The sequence below is a fragment of the Pogoniulus pusillus genome, chromosome 1 (genome assembly GCF_015220805.1).
Source record: "Pogoniulus pusillus isolate bPogPus1 chromosome 1, bPogPus1.pri, whole genome shotgun sequence".
NCBI lineage: Eukaryota > Metazoa > Chordata > Aves > Piciformes > Lybiidae > Pogoniulus > Pogoniulus pusillus.
In genome coordinates, this window is record NC_087264.1 from 9,171,845 (window position 1) to 9,192,254 (window position 20,410).

The 20,410-nt window shown below is 40.3% G+C and overlaps 1 protein-coding gene across 3 annotated transcripts in view; it reads left to right on the top strand.

Annotated features, from left to right (window-relative positions):
- The window catches only part of AKT1 (AKT serine/threonine kinase 1), a 74,349-nt gene that overhangs the window by 27,282 nt on the left and 26,657 nt on the right, over window positions 1–20,410 (top strand). For all 3 annotated transcript variants that reach the window (XM_064162463.1, XM_064162543.1, XM_064162620.1), the window contains 2 exons: window positions 10,963–11,091; window positions 17,579–17,690. In XM_064162463.1, coding sequence (XP_064018533.1) covers window positions 10,963–11,091; window positions 17,579–17,690 — 241 coding nt within the window. The remainder of the gene's footprint in view (window positions 1–10,962; window positions 11,092–17,578; window positions 17,691–20,410) is intronic.

A 20,410-nucleotide genomic window follows, 5' to 3' on the forward strand; every position in this document is an offset into this window, starting at 1 on the left:
CCCCAGGTGACCTCTATTTTTTTTTTATATTTTTGAAAAATATTTTGTAAACAAGACAAAAGTCTCATGTAAGTTTAAAGCTTAATTTATAGCTTTCTTGTGTTCTCATGCTATAAGTGGGGGGATCTAACTTTCCTAGACAGCTGCTGTAGTTGTAAGTTCCCCTACAAATCTGAAAGGTAGCTGTAACCAGGCTATGCAAAGGATGGGTTTTGATGTTTCTTTTGCTTCTGTTCTTTGGCAACATGCTAGTAGGAGTGGGAAGGTGAACTAGAGAGGGTAGATTGTGTTCACTTATGGGATGGGGCCTTTAAAATTCAAGTGGTAGAGGGGATGTATGTGGTGAAGAGCAGTTGTGTGGTGTGCTGTGCTTGGAAAACCAGGTGCGAAGGAAAGGTGAGGCTGATGCAGCAGTCCTTAAACTGTGAAAATCTAACGGGACAAGTGCCAGTTTTGATGTCCATGGAAACAGGTGTGAGTTTAGAGCTGACTGGGGGCAGGGCATAATGTTTGGTTTTCCTCTGGGAATCGGAGCAGTTTTAGAAGAGTAGATTGGAATTTTGTGCCATGTAGAGCATCACAGGCTGGAAAGTGCAATTCAGGCTCCTGTCTTTCTGTGCCCTTCTGCTTTTAGTTTGTGTGGTGTATACCTTTCATTTTTTATGCTTTCTTTAAAAACAAACAAACAAAACCAGCTTTAGCATACCAAGATTCTATTGCAACATGAAAATTAGTTCATGGTAACAGCATTACAGTAGGTGAGTCTTTATTCGGTCTTTACGGAGGTATTTCATTCCTCCTTGTTGAAGAAACAGAATTTTGCTGGGAATACATCTCTCTTGGATTTGGAGCTCTTAGGGAGAGGTATGATGAGCTGACTTTGGATTTCAAAAAATGATAGCCACAATTTTATGTATGTGCTTTCAGTGGTACATACATACATCTCAGTATTACAAGGGTGATTGTGGTTCCATCAAAATCCAGAAGGAGTTTTACTGTTTGATTATACTGAGACTCAGTCTTTTTACTGTGTATTGTAAAAATAAATTAATTTTAATAGAGCTTAAAGTGACAGAAGTGTGTCCAGTTGAGCCTGGAACCCTGTTGAGGCAGCAACATGGATTGTGCTGCTCTGTATGATGACAACGCACCTCAGTCCAAGGCACAGAGATCCGTGGCGAAGTTTGTTATGCCTGTGTTACTTTGCTGAGCTTAGCATCAGAGCTGCAGTGGCTCTTTGCTCTCAAGTTACCCAGTGGTGAAGTTTTTTTTTAATAAATTCTCAGCATGCAATGAAGTTACTTTGCACAATTCCTCTGAACTGAGACAGGCACTCCAGTTATCTGGAGAAGACTTTCATTCCTGAGTTTAGGGTAGTGACTCAATAAAACTTATCTGTGGAATACTAAATTTGGAGGAGTAACCAGGAGGTTGCCATGATAACAAATATTGGAACTTGCTTTCTGGGAAGTACTTGTAATTTTTCCATTGATAGACATTAAATGGCTCAAGATAAATGAAACTTTTTATTAGAACTAACATGGTCTCTGTGCGCTCCTTCATGGTTTTGCAGACTTGATAGTGACAAAATGAAGAAGGAAATCTGAATTAGCTGCAGCTGTATGAACAGATCACCTTTTTTTTTTTTTTTGTGTTGCTTCCTATTTTTGCCTTTGAAATACTTGCTTAACTTGGCTGTTATGTTATTCATCTTCCTATGAAGTATTTACCCTGTAGAGGTTTGCTTAAACATATTTAAAATTCTGCATTGATCACATTTTTTTTCCCCTCTTCCTTTGGCACTGTTAAAAAAATTTCCAATGTGAAGCATGGTCACAAAATTACTGGTTGAGCTTTATTGTAAGTAGCCTAAAACAACTCTATGTATTTATGTGGAGAATTAGGACTCAAACCCAGAAGCTAAAAACAATACAATGTGTTAATTTCTTATGCTCCATAAATTGCTTATTTATAAGAAGTCCATGTTCTGCAGCTTAGTTTTTACAAAAAGAGCCTTTTTTGCTGTTTCAAAATGCCTCTGAAGTTGATCCATATCATCTGTTTTAGAAAAGCTGCTGTTTCCATAAATTTCCCCTAATATCCCTTAGTTGTTTTTTTTCACCATTTCTTTACAATTTTGGTTGGAGACTTCATGGGTCGTCAGCATGGATGTTTTCTGTGTGGCTGCATCCTTCCTCTCCTATGTGCTCCCACCTCCCTCACGTTACCAGCTCACCTCTCAGCTTTGCCAGCTTTGAGATTTTAAACGGGGAGCCTCTGCTGAGTACTTTTTAGGTTTAATGTTCACAAAACAAATAAATGGATCATTAAATCACTCTTGACTAAGTCATTGGCTTTCCTAGTATCAGTGAGGGAAGGGACCCAAAATCAATTTTAATCAATTAATGATGCTTTTCGTGAACATCCCCTATGTGTAGGCAGCCCTAAGAACAGTAGCTAAAATTGGACTTTCAGACTTATTTTGTGTAATCTCTGTAAGAGCTTTGGGTTATGTGCATTTCTTTGTATTGTCCCCTTTTGCACTGTTAGTCTCTAGACAGAATTTACTGAACAAAAAAAATGGATGTGTCATATTCAAATAAGGCATGTGTTCAGATAAGTGCAAGAATCATAGCTAAGGATGCCTATGCTAAGAGGTAAAATAATTAAATCAGCTTTTAGATGATGTCTATAAAAGCCCTTCCTTGTTCAAATACACCAGGGTGTGGTGTGTTTGGTGTTTTTTCTTTGCTTTTATTTTTCTTTGTGTTTTTAGTAGGGATCATAAAATCTTTGGAGGATTAAGTCTCACCCTTTATATAAATACATGCAGTGTATTTAAGAGCCTGATTTGCAGAAGTACTGATTGTATTACCTTCAGATTGAGCTCGAGAAGTAGTTGTTTTTATGTCACTTCTTTAAGAGAAGATATTAAAAACATTGCTGAGGTCTATTAGCTTAAGTGCCTTGTTTAGCTGCTTTTGCTGTTTCCCATCATAACATCAATGTAAAAATTACTTGTGGAGAAATAATTCTTCCAAGCCTGCTTAATTCAGTTCAGTGAATCTGACACCTCCTTATTTATAAAAAATGAGGGAGAGTTGGGCACCTCTCAAAAGGAAAGGAATCTATGACAGTGCTTTCTGTTACAGGGATGTTTGCTTTTGTTAAAATGCTATAGCTGCTTGCAAGCATAATACAGAAAAGATTAACTGTATTGGACACCTCGTAGTAGGTTTGAGTCCTCCTGCTCCCACTGTGAGGTAGTGGAGATGTAATTCACTCAGAGGTTTTTTTTTCAGCATAGCTTAAGAAATTGCTTTATTCTTTCCTGTAATTTATGTAGCTATCCTTAAAACTGCTGTTTTTAATGAAACTTCATTTACATCTTCTCCCACTGGAGACAGCTGTAGGTTAGGACTAGCCTGACTAAGCTGTGCCAAAGGTAGGAGTAAGGAGTTTTTTACATGCTGATTAATTCCCTTTTACTCCTTTGGGAATATCTGGTATTGCTTAAATTGATTGCTGTAAGCAGTATGGCAACATTTTTGACCTTCTAAACTGAAATTCAGCAATTTAAAAAAAAAAAAAAGGCAAAACCCATCCATGTTTCAGCTTTACATAACCATACAGTTGAAATACAGTGATAAAAGATACAGAGGTGTCCTGTGGTGGTGCTGGCTGATGATCTCAAATCCTTCGACAGAGATGGAATCGGAGTACGTGGTAGCTGCCCATGCCTTGCCTGGACAAAGTATTGGCTGAGAATCTGTTTTTCTTTCTCCATAGTCTGGCTCCTGTTCCATTCCATGGCCTAGCTTTGCGAATCAGAGCACCCGTGCCTTGCTTTGGCTAGGTGTTTCCCGTCTGCGCCGTTGTGTAACTGAAGGCTGAGGTAGCTTCCAGCACACTTACTTTTCTTCAGAGCGTGCCCGCGGAGCTTTGTGCAAGGCGCTAAGCCAAGGCTGTGTGTTGCTCTCTGAAGTTGATTTACAGATGTCGGCTGTCAGGTGACTGGGAGCAGGCCTCGCAGGGCTCCCTTTGTCGCTGCAGGGCCAGACCGCTCAGCTGTCCCCCTCTGCTCCAGCTTCCCGCTTCATTCCCTCCCTCCTTTCCTCCCTCCTCAAATTCCCCCAAGATATGGTAATGAAGCAGGTGCCCTCTATTGCAGCTTTCTGTGAGCGTGAGAAAAGGCAGCAGGTTTAGAAAAGCTGGAGCCGAGCAGGAGGGAGGAGGCGGCGGCATTTCTTCTTAACCTGTTGGCAGTCACGTCAGTCACGGCCATGCGGGCAGCCGGTGCGCCGCACGACCGTCCAGCTGCCCCGGGGAGCATAAAGCGAGGAGCGGATTTGCCGTGCCCTGAATTGGAGCGCTGCGACCGTGGGAGCCCGCCTGAGGGTGGTGACAGGCGTAGAAGAGCCGGGCTGGGAGCTGTGGAGCGCTGGCCTGGCGAAAGCAGGCCTAGGGCCGTGGGTTGACCTCCCCACTGGGGAGCAGCCCCGGCGGCAGGCCCAGCCGCCTCATTGAGATTCAGGGCACAGGCGTCGCCTCCGCAGCTGTACGCTGGAGGCGGCTGAGGAGGCGTCCAGAGAGGGGCCAACAAAAATAATCAAAGAGCCAGCCCCCTTTGCTGCGCCTCTGAATAGGCAGACAAACCAGAGATCCTCCTCTCTCGGCAAGTGTTGAGAAAGACATTAGCATAACCTCTCTTTTTTTTTTTTTCCTCTCCTTTTTCCCCCCCTTTCTTTCTCCTTTCCCCAAACCACCAAAAAGCTGGCACTGTGTTCAAATATCTTGTTTTGACAGTTTGTGGAGGGAAGGGAAGAGTGCTGCACCAGCCTGGTGGGTGTCTGTGCAGCTATTTTAAAGAAGCCCCAACATATCTGAATTGCAGAGTTTTCATTTGGGTCACCCTAGACTTAATTGTTTGGTGTCAAGTAATTAAGATCCAGAATTAGCTTGCTGCTTTTGGAAAGGGCTTGCTTCCGAGTGCTTTAGAAATGCAAAGGCCAGTTTTCAAGCCCTGCTTTCTTTTTACAAATCTGTTTTGATTTCAACTGGTCTCGAAGCAAGTGGGCATTTACCCTGTTTATTCAATCGATAGAAACTAACTGCGAATCCCTGTCCTGCGCTTCTGCACGCACGGGATGGCAGCTCCTGAAAGCTTCGCATGTTTGAGGAAGCTGGCATCTGTTTCCCCAAAACCTTATTAGTCTGACAGGATGCAGACCACTTCTCACGGCCATTGAAGTCTCAGAAATGAGTCATTCCGCCTTTGACCAGTGGCACATTAGCGCTGTGATTGGCATAACTTTCGTGTTTCCCTCAGACGATTCAGGGCTGTACAATCAAGGAATGTCATACATCTTCTGAGGGTGTGGGAACTTAGAGACGACTTTCATAACTCAAAAGCTTTAATATTTTGAGTGCTAACCTTAAGTATAATTAATGTTGCTACTTCTGATGATCAGAGTAGGAAGTTTAGTGCATTATTTTTCCGTAGATTTGTGGTACCTACTTGAGTGCATTTCATATAACTGAGACCTTGTTTTCAGCTGGTGCTCCTGGGCTTGTGCTGGTTACTTTGGGGAGTGAGAAAGTTAATAGTTGGTCCAGTGCTTTTTCTAAGTACCAAGAGTATCATTAGATGCTGACTTGGTTAACCTAATGATTTTTTTTTTTTCAAACCGTTGGTATGTATAAGTTGATTTAAAAAAAAAAACCAACAGAGGCTTTTTACATATAAGCTGTTCTGAATTAAAGGGTGTGGTGTTGGCTTTGAATGAGCTTGATGCAGCAACAAGCATGCAGCAGTTGGTAAATAAAGATGGATTTTCTTTTGTTTTGCTGGTGCTTGCTGCTCATTATTCTCCACTTACCCCCTGAGCTTCCCAGGGAGTGGCAGCTGTTTCTGATGTTAGACACTCTATCAGTGGTAGACAGCTCCAGATTCGGTGAGATACTGTTGTGGGGAGGAGAGGAAAATAACCTAGCCCTGCATTATTGTAAATCCTTAGCAGAATTAACTTTTCATGAACCAGAAGAGTTTTGTGTTTAACTTTTTCTGAAATATTCAGGCATAAGCATACTTTGCAGTATGTAAAAGCTTTTCTGGCCTTAGATGGATTTACATTCTAACTGTGTGTTAAGTGTTTTAATGTGCAGTGTGCGGGGGCTGACACAAGGCAATAAAGGGAAATTGGTCTTTAACAGTCTTCATGTGTGTTTCCAGATATATACAGTTTGGGAATCTTTGCAATTTGGAAATTGTTTGGAGTAAACAGAACGGTACATAAAGATTTCAAATAATAACACTAGCAAGCTACAAAGGAGTCTATTTGGTTCCAGGATTTTATATGTAGGATTTATAACCCATGCTTCTGCTTTCCTGTCTCTGCAGTGTTAGCATTCTGTTACTGAAAACAAAGAAGGCTCTGCCAGGGCATTACACAAGCAATGAATCACAGAGGAAAAAAATGTTTTGCTTTGTAAATTGTTCACTTTTCCATGGTGGATCTTTTTTTTTTTCCTTAGTGTTGTCTGATAGAATTTGCCACACATGCTTGCATTTACTGTACTTGGTACAATTCTTTCTAGTGTGACTACATAACTACTAATATTGATGACTTCAAGTAACTTTTTGCTTATGGTTCTTAAAAACAAAATCACAACAGAAACAAATAGCACAGGGCTATTGAAACAGCTCCGTTCTCTCTTCAAGCATGACAGCTTACTGGAATATTGGAGGAAGGAAAAGGTGTCAGTGTTTTTCAGTTAGCTTTGTCCCAGAGGATCCACATAAATTTTTTGTCCTTACTGCAAACTCCTTTTCTGCCTAAAATAATCAAATTTGCTATTATGATAATGTGGTCCTCTTCACAGGTGGAAGGAAGTGTATAGTGTTTTAGATAATCGCCTGTTTCTGAAAAGTAAACACTGTCTGTTTTCTTGATGACTCTGTTGATGAATCTGTGTTTCAGAAGTTCTATAGATGAAGTTAAAATCATATTTACAGATTGTCTGGTTGGGAAGTCAACACACCAGGCAGTGTCTTGCCACTTTGCTGCAAGATGCAGAAGTATATTATATAGTAAAATTTATACCACAGATGCTGCAGTGTGCCTCACACTATTCTTGGCAAGAGCAATAATCAATAATGTCTATGCTTGCCATATTACAGGTTTCATTAAGCTCCAGATGTGGAAAAATAAAAAAGAAATTGAAAATCAAGTTATTTGCAAATTAGAAAGATGGATCAGGAACTAGAAACAAGTAAAGCAATGAATGAGGGAAGGTCCAAGTAGAATGGTCTTTGCAGAATGCCTGTCAGTAATGAAATCCTTGATTTTTCACACAGAGTGAAGAAAGTGAGTGTGGAGGAGGATACTATATATTGTGGAATGCACCCATTTAAAGACACTGTGATTAATCCTGTTGGATGATGTGTTTCGAACAGAGAACTAGACTGATGGTATAAAGCTGTCAGGAAGTATGAGAGCCAAACATAAGCATCTGATCTAAGAGGATGAGTTTCTTGTGACAGTACAGTGTAATTTTGTATAGAATTATGTGTACTTCATAGAAAATAACCAGATAATAATTTCAGAATCTACAAAAAGTAGAAATTCTGTAAATATCAATGGAGAAGACATGTAGCCTGGATTTTGGAGTAAGAGAAATGGAAACTGTCTTGCCCTCTCTTTAGTCTCATCCAATATGAATTAAGTCCTAAATGCAGGGTACAATAAGAGGTGTGTGATCGTTCTTTGGTCTTCTGGGTCTTCTTTGTGCAAGAGAAGAACATATCATTGAGTTGGGTATGTAACAGTACGTTCCAAAATTGTGACAGTCTGGACAGCTGCCTTCTTGACCCGCTTACCTAGTCAGGAGCTAGGTTGAGTGTGCTATATGTCTTCTTGTACCTGTAGCTGCATCTGTGGTGTAATACTAATGAGATTGGAGTAATCTCACTGATCTGGGCTGAGCTGGACTGATAATTTAAATGTGAAAGGCTTCATAATCTCCTACTCATCCCAGAAAGTTTTCAGCTTTTAATTAAGGTCAGAATTAAAAAGATGATGACAACAAAACCTTCTACATTTACTGCCTTGCTTGTAAATGTTAAGCCATGACAGCTATAGGCAAGTTCTGAAATTCCTAAAGCAGCAATGACATTTTTGTAAACCCTTTATAGGCTAGGATAACACAACCATAACAGATGTCTCTAAAAGACTGAGAAAGTTTGTGCTTATTCCTTTTCCTCTCTTCTTTCTTGCCCCATGCCCTGTTTCATCAGTACAAATGGGTATTTTCTGCGGACATGGCTGTTGTTGGAAAGGTTGCTCCGTGTGACTCTGTTCATTACATTAAAAACTAACAAGGACTAAACAGGTGAAAGCAGTGCCTGGAGTGCACAAGCCTGTGGCTGTCGACACGAGCTATTGTAGTTCCTTGTGCTTCCATGCAACAAAGTATGAATCTGAACAGAGAAGAAATGATACAGCTGGTGCCCAAAGTAGGTTGAAATGGCACACAAGGAGAGGAGATCCATGGGGAGAGGAAAGAGGCAAAGAGGGGGGTTTCTGGGGCAGGGTGCACATTACTGGGAGAAATTACCAGAAGAGAGCTGAGCATCAAGAAAAGAAAGTGTGGGTTGAGGTTGGGAGAACAGGAGAGCGGCAGTGAGTTCCGAGACCATATATATCTAGAGAACCTTCTCTCGTCACTCTCAGTGGTTGTTTGAAGATCTCACCAGCCTATGAGACCATGAGCATTGAGTACACAGCCACTGCAGGAGCAGCATCATGGGATATGCAGGTGTGCTCTTGCTCCAGCAGACCAGAGGAAAACTTGGCTCTCTCATCCTCTCCCTGATGCTGAGCAAACAAATGAGAAACCATACTGAAGGGAGGAGATTGTGGCTGCTGCCCAGCTGCAGGGTGCTTTGTAGTGACCATTTTTTTTTCCTTTCTGCTTTTTTAATATCAGTTATTCTTGGGGTGTGCAAATTTGGGAAAAATGTGGCTGGTAGCCTGATTTGAATATCACCTTCAGAGAGACTTTTGTTTTATTCAGCTGAATAGAGGCATTACTGCAGTACCTTTTACCACTTAGCAGGCCACTTCAGCACCACATAAAACGATTTGAGTTTCTAGAGAGATTGTCTGAGAAAATGACAATGTGAATAATTAGCAAAGAGGGAAATTGAGGCATGCTGACAAAGTCACTCAGAAGAGCTACAAGTAGAATCCCTGTCTTCTTTCCCTGAAGCCCAGCTGAGTAAGTCCAGTAAATAACTGAGGTTTTGGTTAGCTTCTGTTTTATTCTGCTGCTGGACATTTCAAACATGGCTGTAACAGTCACATGAGTTGTCACCTGTGCAGGTTACTCAGATGAGCGAGCAGTTATGAGCTATGGATGTTTTTGCTGACAAAGGAATAGATGTTTGTTTTCTTCTTTGTGGTAGCTATACATCATCCAGTGTTTTTCCCTTCATATTGTTATATATCATCTTGTGTTTCATGCTTGAAATGTTGTGAGAGAAGTGAGCGATGTTATGTAACTTAAGCAGAGAATTATGTTTCTGTGTTCTAAAAGTGACTGTTGGTTTGATAAAGCAGTTGACTAATTAGTAAATTACCCATTGTTGTTTAAAATACTTGCATTGCAAAATGTAAATGAAAAAAATTTCTTCACTTGTCAGTATGAAAAATGACAATAGCAAAAATAATACATAGGACATCTGCTCTGATTTTTTTTTTTAAATTAAATGCATTTAAGGCAGATGTTGCAGAATTTGAATGGAAATGGGAGTGGATAGAAGAACAAAACATAGCTGTTTACCTTTTGTGAAGTCACATTTTTATGGTTAACATCACTAGCAGTATCACCCTCAGGAAGTTTGCCAACGACACCAAGCTGTGTAGTGCAGCAGACACACTGGAGGGAAGGGATGCCATCCAGAGGGATCAGGACAGGCTGGAGAGGTGGGCACAAGCCAACCTCATGAGGTTCAACAAGACCAAATGCAGTGTCCTGTATCTGGGTCGGGGCAATCCCAAGCACAAATACAGGCTGGTCAGTGACCAGCTGGACAGCAGCCCTGAGGAGAGGGACCTGGGGGTGCTGTTGGATGAGAAGCTCAACATGAGCTAGCAGTGTGCACTTGCAACCCAGAGGACCAACCAGATCCTGGGGTGCATCAGGAGAAGTGTGGCCAGCAGGTCAAGGGAGGTGATTCTCCCCCTCTACTCTGCTCTGGTGAGACCCTACCTCGAGTACTGCATCCAGTTCTGGAGCCCCCATTACAAGAAGGATGTGGAGATGCTGGAGCATGTCCAGAGAAGGGCCATGAGGATGATCAGAGGGCTGGAGCACCTCTGCTATGAGGACAGACTGAAAGAATTGAGGCTGTTCAGTCTGGAGAAGAGGAGGCTCTGAGGTGACCTTCTTGTGGCCTTTCAATATCTGAAGGGGGCCTGTAAAAAATCTGGGGAAGGACTTTTCAGGATATCAGGAAGTGACAGGACTAGAGGGAATGAAACAAAGCTGGAGGTGGGTAGGTTCAGACTGGACGTGAGGAGGAAGCTGTTGAGCATGAGAGTGGTAAGAGGCTGGAATGGGTTGTCCAAGGAGGTGGTTGATGCCCCATGGCTGGAGGTGTTTAAGGCCAGGCTGGATGGGGCTGTGGGCAGCCTGATCTAGGGAAGGGTGTCTATGCCCATGGCAGGGGGGTTTGGAGCTAGATGATCCTTGTGGTCCCTTCCAACCCTGACTGATTCTATGATTCTATCTAACTCAGTGTCTATATTTTTTCCACTCTTTGTATGGGAATGAATTGAATGTTCTTAAAACTGCTTCTATGTCAGGACGACATAGTTTCACTAATAAAACCCCCATGATGAGTCAGTATTTTGGGCTCTTTTCTGATGTTCTCCTCCTTTGCCCATCCTTTCTTTGCAGGAGAATACATAAAAACATGGAGGCCGCGGTACTTCCTTCTGAAGAACGATGGCACGTTCATTGGGTACAAGGAGCGACCACAAGATGTTGACCAGCGGGAGTCACCTTTAAATAACTTCTCAGTAGCTCGTAAGTGTTTTTACCTCCTCCCTTGTCCAGTTTGGGGTTTGATGTCTATTTGTGGTCATGGTGCTGTTAAAGCTGCATCAGTAAAGTGGATCTGCCCAGAACAGTGTATCAAAACTCTAAATGTGAGATGGTAAACCCCCGTTCTGTGTTTCTCAGGAATGACTGCAGTGTGGAGGTTTGATCTGCATTTTTTTCAGTTTTCTATTATTTTACTGTTTCTGGTTATAGACTAAACCAAGTTTATTTGTTAATATTTTGTATTTCTGTTATTAAGCAAGTCGTTCTAAAGTAAAAACCAACCCAGATGCATGTCTTGGTACTTGGCAAGTATGCACTGTTGAATTGTTTCAGTGTCTGTTCTGCTACCAGGTCTGGATTCAAGTGGTATTGACATAGGTCAAAGTTACGTGATTATTAGCATAAGAGAATGCAGAGTGAGCATTGGTTTTAATGAAACACATTCAGTTTTTCTTAATCTTGAACACAAAATCATTTTTCTTCCAGAGGAGCCAACAAAAGGTTTTGGAAATAATAACATCTCCTAACCTCTGCACTCTGTCCTATGCAAACATTTCCGACTTTGCTCAGGTGCTGCAGCACAGGATGTGATTGAAGACCCTGAAGATAATTTCCTTTCTTTGCTCATGTTTTTAACCTTTCACTGTATACTTCCAGCTTTTATGTTCTCCCATTCTTAATCTTTCCTGTCTCATGATCTGCCTGTGTCTTGTTCCACCATTTAAAATAGATCATTGTGGCACCTGTTATTAACAACGGCCTGTTCTGTGTCACTAGTGGAAGTGAAGTTCTACAAGAGAGAAGGGTAGGGGCTTTCCCTCTTCATTACAGGGTAGCTTGAAATATGTGAGGTTCATCTTTGTAGTTGACTTTTAAGCCAACAGATTTATTTTGCAAAACCCAGGGCCCGGAGGAGAGCTGAGCAGCACTAGGAGTTAATGCAAATGTTTTTGTGGGTTTGGGTTTTTCGTTTGTTTGCTTTGAGTTTTTCTTTGTTTGTTTGTTTTTTCTGCTGGTAGCAACATATACTTGTTCTGACTGATGATGGGATTAAGTAATGGATGTGCTGTTGCCTAGTGCCACTGTGCAGGATGCCAAGAGTGCTTTTGGGATTTTTGTCTTGTTTTAGAAAGAGTTACTGTAGTGTTTTCATTTCAGTAATGATACACTACTTTCCTCTTTAGACTGGTATCTCCTCGTGGATCAAGAAGGTGAAGAAATGCAGCAGAAAGACATTCATTCATAAATTAGTTCAGTGCTTGGTCTGTAGCCAGAGGCTTTTAACAAAGGCACATTTTGCAGGACAATTCCATCCCGTTGCTGCTAACTGCACTACTTAAGATAATTATTTACTGCAGCTCGGTGCTAAGGAGTATGATATGATGTGCCCATTGCCTTCTCTTTGTCCAAGCTGCCTTCAAAATGGGTTAACTTAACTGAGTTTTCACAAGAGGAATATGGTGCCCTTTTTGTGGCAGGTTGAGCCCATCTTAGCATTGTTTGTTACCATGGCATCAGAGCATTGTTGAAAAAGATGCAATACATAGCTCCAGAGTAAGGTGTAATCCCTGTAAGAGGGGATGCAGCAAGGTTGGTGGGTGGAAAGATGTTCCTAACAGTGGTTTTTCCCTGCTGAACCAGTGGCAGATTGGGAAAGTCTTGATGATTAGGGGAGGGTTTCTTTACTTGAAGTAATTATGTGGTTTTGGGTTTATAGAAGCAGCTGTTGCCCCACCAGGATTTAATTTCTCATGTAGGCACTGGCATGCATTGCTGCCAGCACCTGATGTGTGGTTCCCTTCTAGGTACCTTCCACATTCGTATCATTTGGATGTATTTTGCACCACAAGTTTTCCCTTTGAACCTGCTTGCCTGGTACTTTCATTTGGGTTGACTTGTCGAGTTAGCATGAGTGAACTTGGACTGCCTGCGGAGAAGGCTCAGGCCTGAATGCAGCTATGTGCTGCAGAGGTAGTATGTGGAAGCCTCATGCCAGTGAAAGGTGGGGAGAATTCAGCTTAAAGGTTTAGTAAAAAATAGTTGGGTTTTTTTTCTGGTTTTTGTTTGGATTTTTTTTCAGGAAACTGGTAGCCCTGAATTTTTTGTTAATTAGTGGACTAGGTCTTTATTTTCCTTTTCTGTTTTTTTAATGAGATGGCAGACTGTCTCTGTCAGTCTGGTCTTTGGAAGTGGTCCCATGTTTCTGATTAAAATCTTTACCCTCTTCTGCTGTAAAACAATGTAGGCTTTTTAGCTTTGTAAGTAGGAGTTTGAGGGTGGTTTTCATTGCTAAAGGACTCTTACTGGTAGTGTAAAATTCATATTAAGTGTTTTTTGTCAACCCTTGAGAGGTAGGAAATACTTAATTCACCATCTTTTCTGTTAACAGATATGAAGTAGTAGCAATAAATTGTGTGCTTTCCATGTGCTTCACAGGCTCATCTTTCTGTACCTTAGTCTTTTTCTTTCAATTTGAGGGTTCTGATCACATCTTTGAAAAATTTCTTTCTAAGGTCCTCCATGGATAAAAAAGAGGTTAAAAAAAAATTTAATTGAAGCTAGTGTTACATTTAAAATAACCATATATCTATATTTCTAATTTAATTATATGTTTAATGAGTTTATTTTTCCTGGAAGTTACCTACTGCTGATGGATTTTAAAAGGGAAAAAAAAAAGAGGCAGCAAAATGTCCAAATTGTGGTGCCTGAGCATTTAATTGTGATTTTTAAGTCATATTTGTGTTCTCGACCACTAGTAAGATAGGTAGAGACTTTTTTATTCCTTCTAAATAGTTCTGCTCCAGTTCCTGCTAAATAGTTCTGCTATTTATCTGCAGATAAATAACCAATAGAGCCTGTGTTGTAAATCTGTGAGATAAGTAGCCCTCATACTGATTGTAATCTTGGATTATCATGTATGTCTGCCTATTAGGTTATAAGCCTTTAAAACCATATAGCTGAGAAGAGTATATTGTGAAAAAACACATGGAGAGAGAGGCTGTTCGTGTTAGAAGGGATTATTTCTCCCACTGTCAAAAAGGAGGGTGGACTTTGGTGGTTTTGTTGTACAGCTGAAAACGTAATTGTTCAACAGTATGAGTGCTCCTTTTTGGACAGGACTGCCTGTCTGCAGTGAAGCATTTATCAGAGGGCATGAGATGGCCACATTAATGGGTGAATTTCTTTATTTTTTTTGTCTGCTGTTACCTTTGCCCAGGTCTGTACTCACTTCTGCCATGCTGAGATGTTGGGGGCAAATTTATGTGGTGGTACTAGCAAACAAGGAGCACCTCAACATAATATTCCTGCTTACTTTTATAAAGTTTTCTTTATTCATTATTCTTTTTGCCTGATTTTTTTTTTTTTTAATTTCCTCTGCATTGCTTTTGTGAAAGAAACCAAAGCAGGGATGGGAAGAGTTCTTCCTTGACATTATCATTTTAGGTGTGATGTCATTATATAGGGAGCAGAGTTTGACACTTTCATAGCAGGTAATCTGCCTTTTAGCTTAAGTGCTGGGGAAGCAAATATTGTGACATTTTAGAAAGTCACTGGGATAATACTAAGTGTCTTTCAAATACAAAATGGTAATTTACATTTGAATGCCTTGGTGTCTATTCCTGTTAGGAGCAATTTCTCTGTCCTACTTACTTTAAAAGACCAAGTGCCAGGAAAGAATCGAGAGGTTCTTTAGAGCAATTTAAATAATTTTTAACGGGCTGCTGTTTATATTACTTACTTTGTTGAAAATAGGAAATACTTAGGGTTGGCCTGTTTGACAGGAAGAATTGTTTTCAAAGTGGGTAGGTGACACTCAGTCTGTAGTTGAAATGTGACTACTTTCATAGCAGAACCCCCAAACATGCTATATGAACCAGACCTGATGTTATACAGCATCTGCATCTGTGCTCTACCATCATGTTGTGGTATGTGATTATAGAAGACAAGTTTGGTGCTTCTCTAGCTTGCCAACTATGGTAAAGAGTGCAGAAAAAGTAAGAAAAAACCTACAGCATCATCCTTCTGTTGGTAAAATCCATGTGATTGTCATATATGGGGAGAACTAAGGAACTTTCTGAAACCTATGCAGTACAGCACTTCAGTAAAGCAATTTAACAATAAAGCCTTCTGTATTTCTTGATATGTGCTGTTATGATTGAGCAGGGTAATTAGACAGCATATTGTTCTCTAAACAAAACACTTCTATGTGACATACTTGAATTATAGTGGTTATTAACTGACAAATCTCTATTATTCATCTTTCTGTATGCCTTAAAGATTGCTAGATCAGCAAAGCTTAACAAATATCAATGGACAGTGCTGATTTAGGGGAAAAGTTTAGCTGGTCCTCTTCTATGACAGAAAATGCCACATGTAGTTTATTACACTGACATTCAATGATGAAAGTTTAGAGTTTGTGGCTGGTTTAAATATCTGTACTGCTACTTCAGAGTACTTAATCTGAGATGCTAAATATGAAGCTGAAGTCTGTTTTTAAAAGTAAGCAAAACCTCTCAATTTATTTCTTTGTAATGCTGCACTTCTGCATCAGTGTAGGAGAATAGTTCTGGATTAGGACAAGCTTAGAAATAGCCTAACTTTCTTCTTCAGATTTTCAGCCCAATTCCGTATCTGTTAGGGCTGTATTGTGCAGGCCCAGAGGACCTAAATCTAATCACATTAAGCAGAAAAAAATGATAAATGGCAGACCACTACCACCAAAGTAGAGCGGCTAAGATAAGGTGAGCAATCTGGAAACAGGAGTAAGATCTTTTGAACTGAGGTCATCAGTATCAGACTTACTGACCTGAGCCAGCTCATGCAGTTCAGTATGGCCTTCATTGCCATTCTGTGAAGGAGGCTGGAGGTATCTGGAAGGCTAAATCTGGCGCTCTGCAAGCACAGCAGCAGCACAGTGTGGATTTTCTTTAATCAGGGTGAATGAAGGAGTGCTGTTTATCACACTAAAACCTTTTCATGACTCATTAATAAACTTTCCTCTTATCTAATTGCACTGCTTTAGTAGGATGCAGTGTAACCTCAGCATGCTATTAAAGAAAAATTAGGTTTTCTTGTTGTGAAAAATGCAGTTATTCAATGAAAAGCTTATAATTCCAGTAGCAAATGAGGCATGAAATATATTGCCAAAAATACAGCACCCAAAAAGACTGGTGCTAAATATTTTATCTCGGTGCTAATTAAGAGCTTGAATTTAAAACTGAGCATTCTAAATTTTCACAGTAATAAAATTAACCCAGCGGTGCCAGTTTAGCTGAAGTAATGTGCACTTGCTCTGGCCAGATTCTGGCCTCAACTTCCACAGTGCTGATGGTGAAGGATATTCATAGCTCTAACAGTAAGCAGAAATTTCTTGTTGTCTTCATAGTGCCTTTTTATTTACTTGGAAATTGATTAAGAACCTAAAGGCCAAATAATAGCAAGGAAGGGTACAATGTAAGAAAAAAAATTCCCAATGATCTCTCTTTTTTTGGTGTTTCCCCCCCCCCCCTTCATTTTTTAATTTGACTTTCCTTTAACATAGGAGCTTCTTAATTAGCGTTTGATTTTATGTTAATTTAGATCTGAAAAATGTGCAGTTTTGGCTTCTGTTGTTATTTTACTGATTTTCTTTGGTTTTTCAGATCCTTTCTTCTAGTATAGTTAGTGTACCTTTAATCAGATGCATTTACAGGCCTTATATTTGAAGGATAAACACTCATAGCATCCTATGGAGCTTAAAATAGTAGATGTGATTAAAAAAAAAAGAGAAATTAAGGCTTAGCTCTCAATAGCATTTTAGTGAAGAAAGTGGTGGATTTGGATGTAGCTGTACTTCTTTAGGTTGTGCTTCGGTACTGACAAAGATGGAAGCTCTTAGAGGCATGTCTGTACAGCATCTGACTCTGCAGCAACTGTCCTGAAGGTGTTTTGGATAGGAGTCTCCTCCAAGGGTGCCTCTGCAGTGTGATGTCCCTTGTAGTGTTTGAGAACTGGAAATGTTGAGTCTGATAATCATCAGGTCACTGCAAAATGATCAAACAGAAGCCCTAGCAACTACCTGAAAGCCAAGGGCAGGCCGGGTTTTATGTAGGGAAAGTTTCAGTGGATGTAATTGCTGCATTATCAGCTGACTTCATCCATGTGCTCTGCTCTAGATGACCTTTGGAGTGTAGGACCCAAGTCTCGAATGGCTTCTGTGTCATCACGTCACATTTCTACTTACTTCTATGGGCCAACCAAACATGGAGCCTTTAGAAGCAGAATCTGATTTCAGTGCTGCTTAGATGACTGTCTCTCAAGCTATTTATTAGTTTCATCAACACAGTAAATTGTCTCAAGTCTCCTAAAGAAGTACTTACAGAGATTTCTATGGCTGATTAATCGCAAGGGTTTACTAGACAAGAATAAAGACAAATGATTATTTAAACCTGCTTATGTACCATGACTCTTTCTTTCTTGATTGTGGTAGAGTGCCAGCTGATGAAGACAGAACGACCTAAACCAAACACATTTATCATTAGATGCCTCCAGTGGACCACAGTAATTGAAAGAACATTTCATGTGGAGACTCCAGAGGAGCGGTATGTTTCATTCATATTTAATACATAAACTACTCGCAGAAGCAGATGCAAGTGTTCAGTATTAATAGCAAGTCCGTTGCTGAAGCTCTTATTTATCAGATGATGTACATCAAGACTGAAAAGCAACAGATAATTTTTGAGTGTCTCAGTTTTAGTGCGTGTTGCAGTATAAAAGATACCTTAAAGGGGAGTTTCAGAGAGTGGATTTTGGGTAGTATTTGTAAACAAAGCATTGCTTGGTTGGGTATCCAAAATGGATAGGTGCAGGTGTGTATCAGCACTCAGGTAGCTATTTCTGGAAGCTTAAGGTTCATTTCTCACAGGAAATGTTGCAGAACATGAAAGGTTTCTGATCTGGGAGTTTCTGGGAAGATGCACAGAAGTGGAATAGAGAATCAGGCAAGGTTGATTTGTGTCTTATGCTGACCTTCTGAAGTCTTTTTAGACACATTGTTTTTGAAACTTAGTTGTATCATTGCTGATTGCTAATGTTTTATGCAAATGAGGTAATGAAAGTGATAGTTATCTGCAGCAGGTGCAGATTCTGTTTCAGCTGTTAGGAAAGAAAGCTAAGAACATGCATCCTGTGCCCTCATCATCAGAGAATTGATCTCTTACCTTCTGAGAGAACAGTTTTTGAGCACAGCTATTCTACAACTGCTGAGTACTTAAATATTTACTTGATCTTCAGGAACTGAACTTGAATTATTTCAGTACCATTGCCCTAGGGGAAAGAGTATTTTAAAACCCTTGTCCTCCCTAGATGTGATATTGGCATGTTACTGTTTTTTGGGGTTTTTTTGAGATCAGCAAATTCTATCTAATATTCTTTGCTTTTTTCTTCTGTAGCCTTTGCCTGCACTGTTCTAAAGAAAGTTCTTGTTCATAGCTTTTGATTCTATTACAGTGATCAGAAGAAGGTAAAATCAAATGAAAAGCAAAGAAAAAGGAACTGATCCTCGTTTCTTCTAGTAGCTTTGTGGTCAGTGACCCTAAAAGGAGTGAATAACAGTTTCCACTTGGGGGAAGATTGTATTTCAATGCTGTTTTGTTTCCTCCTAGCCAATTAAGTCAGCTTTGTGACACTTCAGGGCTCGGAGTGTTAGTCACCTCTGTTGTGTACACATAAGACATAAAAGCTGAGGGTGAAATTCTGGTCTCCGAGAAATCAAAGGTACTCACTTGAGGAAGGCCAAGATCCCAACCAAGTCAGTAGCAAATCTTAGAGATATGTAGAACTGTCTTTATCTTCCTCTGTGCCTTTTAAAACCAGCATTTGTTTTTTAAGAGAGGTGGAGGGAGAAAAATACAGAAGAGAAAGTTTTTTCTGTAGTTGTTCTGAATATGAAAAATGACTAGTAAATAAAGGAATGTATTTGTGATGGTGGATGAAGTAGTCTGTGTTGAGCATATAGGGAGGATGTTCAGAATGTTTAGCATTACTTTGCCGCCCTAGACAGGGTTGGATAGTTCACATTCAGACCAAACCCAGACCAAAAAATGCACAGGGCAGGAAAGACCTTATGTGCAATTTGTGATGTTTTTATTAGGGTACTTTTTCCCTATAGACTTTGCTTCCTCTTTGGAATGATCTGCTTCTTCACCACAGTGTGAAATTCATATGTTCAGATACAATTTTTAATAATTTCACAGAACCAGTGAATAATGTGGAATTGACTGGGATGGCATGGCTTCACTGCAGATTGTGCATAGAGTTCTTTAGCATTGGCTATTTCTCTCCCTGCCACAGTAGCAAAGTATTTTACCTGGGGTATCCCTGCAAGAAGAGATTAGCCAGCACCCAGAAAATATCCACTAAATCACTATGTCCCATTCCTTACAGATAACAAGAGATAATAAAACATGATAAATTCACACGGTCTGTTGAACATGTCATTAGTCTCTCTATGCTGTAAAAGTCCATCCCAAAACACTGTAAGCCCTTAATGAGTTGTATGTTTTCTGCTCAGTAATTTTGCAGTGTTACAAAGTGAAGGCCAAGAACTCCCACTTCCGTAGTTTCCAAAGGTGTTAAATTTTCCAAAGAGCACGAGTGGAAGTGGTATTCATGGGAGTCCAAGGGGTCACAATTAGAGCACCCACTGCTGAAACAGCTGTGAAAGCTTTATCATAACTAAGTCCTGTGCCTGGGATAGAATGTCACTGCTTTTGCTGACTTTATACTAAAATTCACACAGGAATTGCTGCAGTTTTGTCATCATCTTTACACGAGAGGAATAACCTAAGTATCTTAGGCTTTAATACCTTTGCCTAGATCACCCTTGCCATTCAGATTCAGGATCTGTGCGTGAAGAGGTGGCATAGTGCCCCCAGCAGTTGGATATATGTGTTTCAGTGCACCATAGGAACGAAGAAGCAGTGTTTGACTGCTTTGTGCTGCATGAGAGCCTTTTGCTTTTTGGTTTTGTTATGTAAATCTCTGTATCACCAGGTCATATCTTGAGCTGTTGACTGAATGCCTGTTAGAAATTCTCTTGTCTGAAAAGCCTTATGTTGTATCCAGACTGGGAGGACTTCAGTTGTAGCTTGTTTCTAGTATGATTAATAAAGATATATGTTAGAAGTGCTCTTAAGAATGCATTTTACAGTGCTTGTAAATGCACATAATTCTTTATATGTTGCACTGATTCAGCAGAGAGCATTATTTGCTCTGTATTCCTTGGCAATCCTTGTCACGGCAGGCAGTAATCAAGTCATAA